Source organism: Corvus cornix, chromosome 4, assembly GCF_000738735.6.
Source record: "Corvus cornix cornix isolate S_Up_H32 chromosome 4, ASM73873v5, whole genome shotgun sequence".
NCBI lineage: Eukaryota > Metazoa > Chordata > Aves > Passeriformes > Corvidae > Corvus > Corvus cornix.
In genome coordinates, this window is record NC_046334.1 from 44873369 (window position 1) to 44888184 (window position 14816).

Sequence of the window (14816 nt, forward strand, 5' to 3'; positions counted from 1 at the left end):
AATGTAAATTTCTCTTAATTCTAGTATCTCACTAGTCAAAATTTTTTTTCCCTTTTTAAGGCACTATAAATCAGTTAGCTTGCAAAAGAGATGGAGAGAAGAATACAGGTTGGGAGAACCATGGAGTTTTTTGTAGGCAGCAATTTCTGCTGTGGCCAGGTGTTTGTAACCCAGTTTAGTATTTTTTGTCAGAAGAATGAAATAGAAAGCACTTTTATTACTGTATCTGCAGTACAGCCTGTGTAACCTTCAGGATGCAATGGACGCAAATAAAATTTTTCTTGTCCCTACCACAGGCCAGCCTCCTCCCTTCCCCAGGAGTCATAGAGAGTATTTAGCTTTGGCATCAAAGTACCTCCTGTTCAAAGGCTGTTATTATGTCAGTCTTTCTAAATACAGAAGTTGTTTGTTCTGAAAGACAGAAATAAGTATTGACCAGTTATCCCTGCATGCTTCAGATTCTCAGTGGAGATCGCAATGTGTTTTTTCACATTCCATTGGCATGTTTTTTGACAAAGCAAGTATTATTCATACATGTATCAATAATGCTCTAAACTTAACTCTGTGGCAACACAAATTGGTTCTGTTTTACTATGTAACAGATTAGTCAGCTGTAAACCCAATGCACTGTTTGTATAGCAGTACTATATGTTAAAATGTTAAATGTCTCCCTGTTTTCAGTGCTACTGTGTCCTGTTAGTTGTCACACTGGATATTAGCTTTCCTCCCTGTTTAGGAAAATGACCTCAATATTTTCACATTTTTGTGCCTTTTTTTTCCCCTTTATGAAACCAATACTCTGGGGGACCCAGGGGTAAATCATTCTTTTGTGTTTAGTAACTTTTTCCTTGGAGTCATAAGCAGATGGAAAGGCCTCTCAATGAAACTGGAGTGGGAGGTGGGGGTAACAAAAGTCACCAGCTAACAAGGAGGGGGGTCCCTCAAAAGGGTTGTTTATAGAGGTGAAATTTTTAGCTGACAAACTCAAATGTGTTACATCAGTTTCCTGCTGTTCTGCACACTGGTGGGTGGTGGACCCAGTTTGAGGACTTTGCAGAACAAGTAGTTGACATACAAAAGCTCATTGTTCAAATGCCCATCTTTCCTGAAACCTAAAGAAGTAGTGTTATAAGGGGTCACTGACTGCAAGATTTATTTTGACTCTTTTGCAATTCAATCTGGCCCCTGCAGTTTTACCCTGTAGCTTTCGTTCTCCTAACATTGATGGAGTAGCACCACATTAATACTTAGAGGCAGCATACTGCCCCAAATGTCAAGCCTTTCTCTTAGAGAAACTCTTGTTTTCTTTCCTCTCACCCTTTCCAGCCCTGAATGGATTAGCTAATTTATACTGTCACCATTGTTCATGTCACTAAAAGTGTTTCACTTACTTTCTGAATTACTGGAAATACAGAAGATAAATAGTCAACAGAGGTTTAATTTAATGTGTCATTCCCTTTGCTTAAATAGGGCAGTACCAAAATTTATGAAAAGAATAAAGGTGCCAGATTATAAAGACCGAAATGTCTTTGGAGTACCACTGCAAGTGAATGTGCAGCGCACGGGGCAGCCTCTTCCCCAGAGCATTCAGCAAGCCATGCGATATCTCCGCAACCACTGTCTGGATCAGGTGCGTTTTGCTAGGCTCTTATTCCACATGCATGCACCACCCAAAGCCCAGCTTTCCATTGGTTTTTATTGTTCCTAGGTCAGACTGAAAAAGGTAGACTCAAAACAGGACAAAACAGATAATTAATTCATGGAAAGCTTTCCACAAAATTAGAACCCATACTTAAGCTAAAGAGCATGCTTGGATTTCAGATTTTCTGGATTCATTATAAATGTATTTACTGTTATATGTATATATAGGTTGGGCTGTTTAGGAAATCTGGAGTCAAATCAAGAATTCAGGCTTTACGTCAAATGAACGAGAGTTCCACAGACAGTGTCAACTACGAAGGCCAGTCTGCCTATGATGTAGCAGACATGTTAAAGCAATTCTTCCGTGATCTCCCTGAGCCTCTCATGACCAACAAACTCTCCGAGACCTTCTTACAGATATACCAATGTAAGTAGTGAGACTTCTGCAGCAGACCGCAAATGGTCGTTTGTGTAGCAAGGGTGGAACTTTGTAACACTGCTGCTTTGGGCACTACACGTGTGTCCTATGTTGGTCTTTGCCTTTCTCCAGTGACTGTCACAGTTCAGGCTGCCTCATAAAGAATGGATTTTTTGTATTGTAGTTTTGTAACAATTTATAGTACAAGTTCTTTTAATTTCACCTTTCTCTCTAGTTCAGGAACAAATATAAATCTTCCATCACTTGCTCTAAATTTTCTTCTCTTCTTTGACCATACTTGATATTATGGTTTGAAAATAAGCCTCATCTAATGTGGCTAAGTAGACAAGCAGAGGAAACACTACATGAAGAGAGTTTGGGGCTTTTGAGGGGATTGGCAAGGCTACCAAAAATTTTTGTTTTCTTATAATTCATTTTCTGCTATCCTTCACCTCAACTGTTTAAAAAGAACCTCTAAGTGGTAAGCTTTTCTATTACCGACTTGTAGCTACTTTAAAGATAAGTACCATAAACACAAGTGTTCAGAGTAAATCACATAAAAAATGGAGTTTATCAATGCTTGTGAAAAAGAAATAATTACAAAAAGGTCACAGGAGTTTCCTTCAGAGCTCCATGGGTGGAGATGATGTTTTAAAATATCATACAGACCATTTTTTCAGTGCACGCTTTTGTGTGTTTGGATTCCCAAGCAGGTTTATGGAGAAAATTAATTAGGCTCTCCACTTCCATGCATATTAAACAGCAGCCCTGTGGGTTTAGAGCCAAAAAAAGTTTGACAGAGCATTGCAGGAATATCTGTTCCTTTCCTTTTGCAGGCGGTAGGTCTGAGGAATTCCCAGAGGTGGTCGGGAAGTATTATCTCTCTGTAAAGCAAAGAGCCTTAAAACAGCTGTAAATCTTGCTTCCCTGCAAACGGCAAAATTTCCCTTTGCTTTGGTGCTATGCACCAGGCTGCACACTGGAATGCATGGGGCTTAAATGTGCTTTGAGCTGATTGAGAGGAGAGCATGGAAAACAGAGGATTTTTGCTTATAACTGCTTTCTAAACTTACTTGCTAGCCTTACAAAGTTGCTGAAGCCCAAAGCAAATACCAGTTAAATATCTGGGGAGTACCATGTGTATTATGAGACATGCAGTGAGGGTGGTGGGCTGCTGCTGATGATATAAATGCTCCAGGACACAGACTCTGATGTTGTCTTCAGAGGTGGCTTATTGGAAATCCCTTTATAAGAAGCAGATCTGGTCTGGGTTATTTCATTTTCTGTTCCTTTCAAGTTTGGAGGAGAAAGCTTATATAAAAGACACATCAAATTTTTCCAATGGCTGTTTGTTGTTCGTAACCAAGGAGCTGTTTAATGGTATGGGGCTTCACAGCGTTGACTTTCTTTTTCCACCACATGACTTTGAATGATCTGCTCAATAAAGTAACCCTCTGTGTTCAGTAAAGCACTTTCTGGATATTTTATGACATCACTGCTGAAAAGGTTTGCTAGCTAATTTATTTAATTAATTTACCTATTCTAAAATGCATTCATGTTTTAAATTTCTTTGCAAGCCAAAGAACTTCTAAATTGGCTGAACTCTGTTTGCTTGTTCCCTGCCTGACTCCAGGCTTCTGTCCTTTAAGTGCATCTGTGGGAGCATGTAGCTGTTGAAGCTAAATCTAAAATTAACTCTGGCCTAGGCACAGCTTCTTGCTTGCATTTCTTGTGAGGCAGGAAATAGCTGAGGGTAGTTAAACTAGTGGGTTAAAAAAAATTCCTTCATGTTTCCTACAAATGGTATGCATCCTGACGGAAATCACTTCAAACTCGAGTCAAATATTTGAAGCTGGAGTTTGCTTTGGGATGTATTCATGCTGTGTGTGTGGAAAATCAATGGGCTGATGAGAGAATTACTAATATTATGCAGATGTGCCAAAGGATCAGCGTCTCCAGGCTATCAAGGCTGCCATTATGCTTTTACCTGACGAGAACAGGGAGGTCCTCCAGATTCTTCTCTATTTCCTGAGTGATGTCACAGCTGCAGTGAAGGAAAACCAGATGACACCAACAAACCTGGCCGTCTGCTTAGCACCTTCCCTCTTCCACTTGAACACTCTCAAAAGAGAGAATTCTTCCCCAAGGTACGTTTCTGGGAGCAGGGCTCACTGGTCCCATAGCACAGCTGGCAGGATGTGCAACAAGCACGGTCTAGGATTGATCCTGTCAGCTGTGATCACCTCGGACACCTCAGAGAGCACCGGCTGTAGAACAGTTATGGGATCCTACCTTTTGCTGGAGATTTTTTAAAAAATAAACAAGTTCATAAGATGGAAAAAAATAGGGGTAGAAGGAGGGAATTCCAAAGAACAGGTTTAGAAAGAGTAGCAAGAGAAGTTGGCAACACCATGCCATTATTTGGTACCAGGCAGCACTGCTCTAAATTATCAATTACTCTAAATTTGGGAATTCTACTGTTTTCTTCCCAAAAATGTCTCTTGCTCTGCAACAAATAACTGGATTTGTGTATGTGTGTATGTGTGCTCTTTTCCCCTGTGAAGGGTGATGCAAAGAAAACCAAGCCTGGGAAAACCCGATCAAAAGGACCTAAATGAAAATCTGGCTGCAACCCAAGGGCTAGCTCATATGATTGCTGAATGCAAGAAACTCTTTCAGGTAAAACACCTGTTTACAAAACTGATGGGTGGAATATTGATCAACATGTCTTAGATCTGCTGTATAATGGAAAGCTAGGAATGTCTCTTTATTTTAATGGAGTTTAGCACATGATAAGTAGCTTTTTAAAAACCTTTGCATCCTGATCTGTGGGCATACATGAATTAGAAGTGGTGCCAGAAGAGAAGAGAGTTGTTCTGTTGGCACCGGTGCTCTAAAGTCAGGAGGCACTTGTGGGGTTTGGCACATTTTTGTTGCATCCGAACGCTTGAAATACGTTTTCAAGATTTTATTGCGCAGCCATGAGGATCTGTGAACCTCAGCTCTAATTACAAAGCAAGAAGCTATTTCCAGGAATTTCAGTGCTCATTTTATACTTAAATTCCCAAGAGTTGGCAAGACAGGCCACAAAAGCATCCTGGAATGTAACACTGTCAAACCATAGGTTGAAGGGTCTGTAGGAACTAAAGCACGGTCCCTCTAGGGCCTGCGATGGAAAACCAGACAAGCCGAGTCCTGGTTTTCCTCACAGTCATCAAATCTTTTCAGAGCCCTCAACTGAAGACGTGCCTGTCTCTTTTCTTGCAGCTGACAACTGTTCCCTTCTTCCTTCAGTTTGCAGGATAAACTGTGCTGTGGGAATGAATCTAGTTGTGTAGTAAAGGGGGATGCTCTACAGAATAAAATAAGACACCCCATAAAAGAGAGACTAATTTGAGTTAAATCAAACTCACAAACATAATTTTGGCATTTCTGCTTATTGATTGCTCAACCTGACACATGCACATCCCATCACTTACAAAGCTAACATACACAGCTCCCTGTGGCTATTGGACTGCCAGACTAACACAGTGATCTGGGGAGAGAGCTGCAAGAGGATGATTTCACCCTTGTCATCCCTCAGATACCTGAAGAAATGAGCAGGGGTCGGAACTCGTACACAGAGCAGGACCTGCGTCCCCTCAGCCTGGAGGAGCTCCGGGGCAGCAGTAGCAACACTGAGCCCTCCGACTACCACTGCTACCTCCAGGACTGCGTGGATGACTTACTCAAGGAGATGAAGGAGAAGTTTAAAGGCTGGGTCAGCTGCTCCACATCAGAGCAAGCAGACCTGGCATACAAGAAGGTATGCACCCTGTCACTCACACCACAGCTCTGGGTCTTAGCTCACTTGTGACATAAGATATTATAGAAGGTTCAGTACACATCTTTACTTTGCAGATAGATATTAGGGAAAAAATCTTAATCTTTTGATGCAGTTGCACATCATATAAAAACACTGTTGTCTTTCAGCAGTAGCTTGCTAACATGCACTGATTTGTGTTCTTCTGTTTATCCAGCCCAGGAATGTTCACTGTATTGAATTTACACACCTTCACTCACACATGCAAAGCCTTAACAAGCTGAGTCACTATGCAGGCAGTAGGAAGTTTCTAATCTCTGATCTTGTACAGCTCAGAAATAGCAGATGGAGAAGTGTTTCAACAAAATTTTTAAAAAATAAACTTGAAAAAGAAAGTGTAAGGAAGAGGAAAACTAAGGAGTCTGCTAATTTTCCCCAGGTATGTGAAGGTCCCCCACTCCGATTATGGAAAACTACCATTGAAATCTCAGCTACACCAGAGGATGTTTTAAATCGTTTACTTAAAGAGCAGCATCTTTGGGATGAAGATCTTATAGAGTCAAAAGTAATTGAGCCTTTGGATAGCCAGACAGATATATACCAGTATGTCCAGAACAGCATGGCACCTCATCCAGCCAGGGACTTTGTAGTCTTAAGGTAAGACTTTCATATGCAATGATGTTTATATCCTACACATATGACAGCCTTGACTATTTCTTTATAATGTCAGCTATACTGGTAAATATCTATTTGTGCCTAATTTGAATTCTTATTAGATGTTTGCATTACTGTTTGTCAAATAAAAGATTTTTGGTTTTCTTCTTTTTTCTTAGAACATGGAGGACAAACTTCCCCAAAGGAGCTTGTGTGCTACTAGCAACCTCAGTGGACCACGACCGGGCACCCATGGCAGGTGTTAGAGTCAATGTGCTTCTGTCGAGGTATCTGATTGAGCCCTGCGGGTCAGGAAAATCGAAACTTACCTACATGTGCAGAATTGATTTAAGGTAGGAAATCCCACTTTGTCCTTTGGAGGTGGTAAATTTTCTTGTATAGTTTCAGTGTGGTCAGTGGAAAACTTAAGACAGTTCAACAGACTTTAGCTTGGCCAGTAGAACATCCTTCTCAAAGACGAGCACACAGGTCTCTGAGATGCCACAGAAAGTTGGCTTCAGAGCACATCTGGCAGCAGGTATAGTTTGTTTCATTAGAAGCCTCCAGTATGTGCTCCACCATCACTATTGATATACAACCCCACCCCTTCCTCTGACAGTCATATCTGGATGCAAGGACATGTTAATTTTAATATTAGGGTAGTAAAGAGGACCAGGTTGTCACAAAACTTTCCACAACTTTCCCTTACTGTGGCAAACTTGGTTTTGAGCAAATCTATATATTAGTACGGTTGAGCTGCGCACTAAGCAGCACTAAGGAGATTTCCTACTCAGGCATTTAACCAGCCAGATACATATTTGATTGTGACTAAGAAAATACATAAAGTCACTGATACCTTCCTTTTCATTACTTTTTCCTGCACGCAACAGGGGCCACATGCCAGACTGGTACACCAAGTCTTTCGGACACTTGTGTGCATCAGAAGTTGTTAAGATACGAGACTCTTTCAGTCAGCAGAATCCTGAGAGCAAAGAAGTAAAATCCAGGTGACTACTGAAGAGGAGCAGCCATGCGCTTCACACCTCAGCAACGTAGACATTACCCAAAACTGAGACCTGCGCGCTGCAGACCAGACCTGTGCTCCATCTACAAGTCGTGTCGTGAAGGGATGACAACGTGAGAACTTGACTGTGAGCATTACTATAGGACTGTGGCCATACCATACACTTTAAAGCTGCTTCCTGTCTATGTAAGGTCTATAGTGTAGGCCTCGACTGGAATACATAGGAGAACTGTGCAAAAAATAAAAATTTAAAAAAAAAATGTCTATTAGATGGTTTGAATTGCTTCTGAGAAGCAAATTTCTTTAAATGCAAAATATATTATGAAATATGGTGAAGGCTCATCATTCCCATGTGAAATACTTAGCTTTATGTACATACTCATGTCATTTTATTTGTAGTGCATTGAGGGACTGGTGTATCCACTGGAATAGTTGGTACTCTTCAATATGTTCTCACTGAGATAAGCAGAGAAAGGTTTGCACAGAGATTAAAGTGTGAATGAGTGTGATAATGATTGAAAGGATAGAAGAAGTCGAACTTGAAATGTGTCTGGTACACTGATAGGCAACCAGAATGGATTTTAGTATGCTGGATACAGTTCAACCTTGAATGGGACTCCCCTGTGGACCAGGAGTAGCCATCCTTCAAATGTGCTAGTTGTGCCTTTTCCTCAGCTCTAAGCTTGTTGAAAACCCTAAAGCAGATGTTACAAGAGGCTTGCTTCAGCTACTGTCCACTCCTTATCCAGATGATCTTTTAGGAGTGATGACCAATTCTATAGCAAATTTAAGTAAATATACTTTTGAGCAAAGTAACAGCTTAGAAATGAAATGCCTGCAACAGTGAGGAGAGCCAATAACATCAGTCGTTTAAAAAAACTCAAAATGTCTGTTGCTTTTACTCCTACCTGCATTATCTATAGGTGTTTTAATGAGCTTTTATATATTTTATTGTATTCTAATGGCTCAAGAGGAAAAAAGTCAACACTGGAGTTGTGGTGACAGGAGGTGGCAGGACTCCTGCAGTAGCAGCTGGGGTGACTTGGCTAGGGAGGGTCACACAAGCTCTTTCCCTTACTCTCCCTCCTGTGCCTGTTTTCCTAAAAGCTGCATGTTAACGTGAACAGAACCTGCATGTGAGCAGTTTGGAGGGTTATATTAGGGGCCAGAAAGGAGGGAGGGTGCAGTTTTGTCTTTGGTTTTGTTTTGTTTTAAACCCTTTGGGATATTTCCCCCTTCTTGAGAATCAGCTTGTATGAACTGTAGGAAGTCCTGAGGTCCTCTGGAAAGATGTCTTTCTGTAGGTTTTACTGTAAAGGTAAAGATTTGTTTTCAAGGTGCAGTATTAAGTGATAAATGTATTTTGTGGCTAGGGTATGAATGAGTTGCAAGATGGAATTTTGACTGAGACTTTTTTACCATTGTCAGTATTATTTTAAGCTTTTTGATGAAGATTTTTTTTTATAATGGCAAATAATGTAGTACTTCCAGTAACAATGTTCCTCATGAGTAGGAAAATCTTGTATATTCTTCTACATCAAACACTTCTGAATTTGTAAAATTGTATGTTGTACATACCATTCTATTGTAAACATGTATACTTGCCCACAGTGTACTGTCAAACATAGATTAAGCATGATAAAGATTATTTAAAATATACCTGTATTTATACCTCAGATATTCTTTTTGGGTTTTTGTACCTCAAGTATGTTTTCTATTGTAAATGTGCTTTACATGAGTATGATCTACGCGAGAGAAAGGAAAATGTTTAACTTGCTATAGATGTCTGTACAGAATATACTCAATAAGTGCACTATTAAATGTTTAAAATTGGATATTCATAATGAGTTTTATTTTATTCTGCATTCTTCCTTCCACTGTTATACCCAGAGGGGGAGGTGTTTTTCTTACTTCTGGTTCTTTACATACTACAGCCAACAGCGGAGCCACCCCTGCCCTCTCCTAGACTGATATTTTTAGTATTGTTAAAGTCAGGTACTAAAGCAACTGCAAAGTTTTTGGAAGACAGGACATCACAATGACAGATAGCTGGACAGAAACATTCCCTAGTCAATTGCTTCATACTTCTATAATGAGAAGAAACCTCTGGTTTGCTCCTGTCTTGTAGAAAGGTATGCTTGAATTTAACAGGGTGGAAAGCAGCAGTATGCAATGCTGGAAAATAATTCATTGCTTTCCTATTTTCTAAAGAGAGAATGAGGGCATGATGAGTTGTGGAGTCATAGGTTTGCTTCAAAAAATGCAAGTGTAAAAGTAATTGGAGAAAGTTAAAGCACACCCAGCAGTGAAATGAAGCCAGAGGAGGCCAGGAGGATATACAAATAACTGACTGAAGTGAAAACCCAAGCCAAAGGCAGCTGTTAATTCAAGCAACTTTTTAAAGTCTTTAAAGTCTTAGCCAACAGAAATATAATTTGGGCATCTGAAGGAGGGTTTTGATTTGTGAGGCTTGTCTGACACAGCAGCTGTGAGAAGGTCTGCTGCCTTTCAGTTACCAACATCATCCTATTTTTTCTCCGCCTGAGCAGCCCAAAGTCCTGATCGCTGTCAATTCCCACTTCATTACCCAGGGAGCACTGAAGGATGCTGCTTCAGAATCTGGCAAAAGCAAACCTCTTGTTGCCATGGTATTAGTTCTCACACACCAAAGAGTTTTAGAGAACCTTTCTGATAAGGGGCTGTCATTTCTTTGGCTGTTACAGAACCTTTTTTCTTCCCAAGTTAATACTAACACAACTGAACATTAAAAAAAATACCAAACAGGTTTGTTCACAGTTTTGGGCCCTTGGAACAAGCAGAGTTCAGCTATTTTTTTTTTTTTTCCTGTAATGATGGTTTTATTTGGATTTTTAAGAACACTAATTTATGACAGTCCTCTGGCACCTTAAGGGTTTACGCTACATTTTGTTTAAAATGCATTTAGGTTACTTTCAAATTAGCGTTTTCCTAAACATTTCTAAAACATGAGTTAATTTTGAATCTTCTAAGTAGCCTCAGCCTCCTGAATGTTTGTGTTCTTGACACCTTCATTTGCAGATGTCTATGTTGTAGCAGAACAACAGAATTCAATTTTCCATGTCTGTGTTTCTTTTCAGCTGCCACTCAGGGCAGCACTGGCTCCTCTTGGAATGCTTTCCTGCTTTAAGCAGTAGTTGCCACAGAGGAAGTGCAGGCTGGGCCCCTGTTCCATTCTGTCCAGGTGCTGGTATGATTAACTGTGTACATGGCATCCCTGGTGTAACACAGGTCCAGTCTGCTCTGTGCTTCAGTAATGCTGAATTTTGGTACTTCTTTCTGACAAATTCAAACGGAAAAAGTCATGTTTCACTGCCATTCCTCAAGTAATGCACTCCACAATTAGATATTTATGAAGCTGTAAATAATCAGCAGCCTTCACCTTAAAGGCCAGAGATGTCACTAGCACACATGGACAGTCAGGGAAAGGGAGACTGAATTGATGCAAAGCAATATCTCTGCAGGTCCTGGTACAGGACGTTGAAAAGAGCAGGACCTAGTATCTGTAGTAGGCTGTGCCAGGAGAATGTTAATATGAAAACAGTATCCATGCCTTGGGCTACATTATAAGAGTGGATATTTTCACTTAAGGCATATGAAAATTAACTGCTATACACAAATCTGCTGAGTGCTGGAAGCAGTGTCCTACAATCATAAGGAATGAAAACATGATACTGTTTTAACAGAGCAATGTATTTAAAAATGCTAATTCCTTCATCTCTGTTATACCATATTCTCAATACAGCCCTTGACTGCATCTCTGAAAAGTTATTTTCATCTATTTCTCATCTGTCAACCCAGAACTATTTTATTTCTCTCGCAAGGAAAGGTATCAACTTCTAAAATGATTAATTCATAGCACCAGACGTTAAGATCTGATGCTAATATGCAGTGCTTGCACCCACGTGCCTTTTGCATTGACCACTCTCCCAAGTTCTTGAGGCTTTCTATATTTCTCCTCTCCTTTGCACCATCCTACGGTATTTTCCTGTATGTTCTGAGGTGTCCAGAGTGCTTGCAAGAAATGAACTTGCAAGCTGAATCCAGGGACAGTAAAATGCAATGTAGCATGAGAAAGAATTCAAAGAAGAAAAAATTCCATTGAAAGAGATGAAGGCAGTGAAGGGGCACATTTATAGAGAGAGATTCAAGACAGTCTGGCCACTAGACAAGAGGGATGTAGTAAATGTCTACTAGCACTGGAAGGTCATAAAAACACAGAAGAATAGTTCAAACTAGCTGAGTGGGTGTACAAGTTGGGATAAAAATTTGTTAATGGAAAATGTGAGGCAGAAGGAAAGGAAAAGGCATTTGCCACACAGCAAGAGGTCTTTGAAACTGTGGGACAATCTCTCCCTGAGAAGCAGCAAGAGCATAAGTAATTTAAAACTGCACACGCTCAAACCCTATAATCATTGCTTCCTAGCATCCATAAAGCATCACAAAGATATAACAAAGGTCCTCTCTTCATTCTTTGCCATGATTACAGGACTTACAGACTACCAGTTTTGACCCTTAAGAAGTGTCAGGTAGGACTTGCTGAGTGAGAAAAAAATCTGGTGTCAAAGCCAAAATATCTCAATTTTTTTGGAAGTTGCTAATGAACAAGTTTTTCTCTAAGAATTACATTGGAGGTTGTGGAGTGCAGTTTGCTTACATTTTATTGAAGTGGACTTTCACTTGAATTAGAAGATGCAGTGCCATCGTACTATGGGCCAAGAGCATGAAGATCAGCATGGGGAGGTTATCACACAACTGGGAGACCTCTTTGCTTTTCTAACTTTTACTCAAAACCCAGAAAGATCTACAACTGATAAGCATGATTTCCCCATCACAGAGGGAATCAAACTCATTCTTCCACAGGCTTGGTGGGTTTTCCTTACTACAGGAAGAAAAAGACCTACAGCAAGTGTGTTGTGCATACTTTTCCAGGTACCAGTGTTCTGCTAGTCACTTCATTAGCTCAAGTAATAAAAGGGTGATGTGGTGGGTCTGAATATCACAGTTATTCCTAACCCACACAGACATTTCTTAAGGCTTTATAACACTAAAAATGGAAAAGCCCCTTAGGAGCAGAATTCTCAGTGAATGAAAGAATACTGCTATTCAAATATTCAAAAGGTAGAGTGTTAAAAGGGCCAGTGCAGTTATGCATGCTTTCCAGGGAAAGAAAATTAAACAGCTTTTCCCATGATATGATGACATAAGCATGTTATAAACTGGTATACAGGGTGATAATAGTTGAGATGGCTCTGATTTGAGGGGGCTTATACCTTCATTTATTAGAGATGTAGGAAGATTGTTAGCAAATGAAATGGGAATTTCAGTAAAGGGTGACATCAATTAAAACACTTGAGTGTCACTGGAGAGAACTGTCATTTTTTTAAAATAAACCAGCTAGTGGCAGAAGTAGATTATATTCATAACACAGCCCAGACTAAGATGGTGTGCAAGGTGTGTGTAATAGAGGAATGGTTCTTCTAATGTTTTGGCCGAACACTTCCAACATGTTTAGTGACAGCAGCCTGACAGGTCTATTCAAAACAAGCAGGTCATCTGGTAAGTATTTGCCTTTTCTTCAAAAACAGCTAAAAGAAAATAAATTTCAGTCAAGGCACTGTTATGAGCTAGCTAAACATGTAGTCTTCAGCTAGGCTGTAATTCAAGTTCATAGAAACACTGACAGTATGATTAGTGAAGTTGTTAATAGGCTACTTTTTTACCCAAAACTCTGGGGAGAGTTGTACAATAGGGCATATTTTAAGTAATGCATTTAAACATATGAAAAGGAATACTAATTATGCAAAGATACTAAAATATTTGTTTTGACACTCATAATCTCTAGCAGTCTGTACTCTTTTCATTTCTCTCTCTCAACAGAATGTCTGAAGAATGCACATGGGCTTTTGCACTTCTTAGTGAAGCCTTTGTCACCTACATAATTTATCAACAGGAGCTTCCAAAGCAGAAAACGAGCAATAAATCATACTGTGACAATAATACAAGCAGTTATCCAAATTGGTTTTGAATATCACACCTCACTAATATGCCTACAAAGCTAGAACTGCATTAAAATCAGTACTTAAGTAAAAGGAAAAAAATGGTAAAACTTTTCTGCCCATGAACAATTTCATTCAGCAGATAGCAAAGAAAACTACTTTTAGATACATAGAAAAGCAGCTTTGAAAGCCTTCTAGATCTTAAAAAGACAGGGAGATTCATTAAGGTAATGTGTCTGGGAAATGGCACCTGCCCTCCTTCTACTTAGGTGCTTTTACTCCATTATCTAAGTCTAGGAGAAGTACATACAAATTACTGAAACTGAAAAACTCTGGTGGTGCCTCCTGTAGCCCTTAGCAACAGTGAAGCATCTACCTCCCAGTGAGGGGAAAAGCAGATGAGGATGCTTCACGTCTTCCACGGTGAGAACTGATAGTAATTCTCTTCCCCTAAGGGCCTCCCACCTCTGTGCTATGCTCCTCATCAATTCAAAGCATGCAGAGAATCACAGAATCCATTTGGGCAGAAAAGACGTCAAAGATGGTTGAGTCCAACCATTAATCCAGCACTGCCAAGCCCTCTGTTAAACAGTGTGCCCCAAGAGCCCCATCTACACATCTTTTAAATAGCTCTGGGGATGGTAACTCTGCCACTTCCCTGGCCAGCCTGTTCCAATGCTTGACAGCGCTTTCCACAAAGAGATTTTTCCTAATATCCAATCCAACTCTCCCCTGGAGTAACTTGAGGACATTTCCTCTTGTCCTATCGCTTTTTCCCTAGGAGAAAAGACTGACCCTCACCTCACTACAGCCTCCTTTCAGGCAGCTGCAGAGAGCAATAAGGTCCCTTCTGAGCCTCCTTTTGTCCAGGCTAAACCACCACAGCTCCCTCACCGCTTCTCAGAAGACCTGTGCTCCAGACCCTTCACCAGTTCTGTTACCCTTCTCTGGACTTGCTCCAGCTCCTCAATGCCTTTCTTGCAGTGAGGGGCCCAAAACTGAACACGGGATTTGAGATGCAACGTCACCAGTGCCAAGTACAGGGGGATGTAGCATAGAAACACATACTCCTGATGATGCAGGGCAAGTATTCACTAAAGGAGAAACATTTAGGTGGGGTCACAACTGCTCATGAATCCCAGAACTGTAATGGTACCCACAGCAGCACTAACACTACACAGTGCTTGGTCTGCAAGCTGCCTTACTGGGCTTTGGAGACCTCTGAAAACACATTAAATTGCA

The 14816-nt window shown here is 40.4% G+C and overlaps 1 protein-coding gene across 7 annotated transcripts in view; it reads left to right on the top strand.

Annotated features, from left to right (window-relative positions):
* The window catches only part of DLC1 (DLC1 Rho GTPase activating protein), a 220992-nt gene extending 211618 nt beyond the window's left edge, over window positions 1–9374 (top strand). For all 7 annotated transcript variants that reach the window (XM_010401619.4, XM_019287155.3, XM_010401623.4 and 4 more), the window contains 8 exons: window positions 1471–1630; window positions 1870–2068; window positions 3993–4206; window positions 4624–4738; window positions 5643–5864; window positions 6301–6518; window positions 6695–6868; window positions 7406–9374. In XM_010401619.4, the coding sequence (XP_010399921.3) occupies window positions 1471–1630; window positions 1870–2068; window positions 3993–4206; window positions 4624–4738; window positions 5643–5864; window positions 6301–6518; window positions 6695–6868; window positions 7406–7526 (1423 nt within the window). In that variant the 3' untranslated portion in view covers window positions 7527–9374. The remainder of the gene's footprint in view (window positions 1–1470; window positions 1631–1869; window positions 2069–3992; window positions 4207–4623; window positions 4739–5642; window positions 5865–6300; window positions 6519–6694; window positions 6869–7405) is intronic.
* The last annotated feature ends 5442 nt before the right edge of the window (window positions 9375–14816 follow it).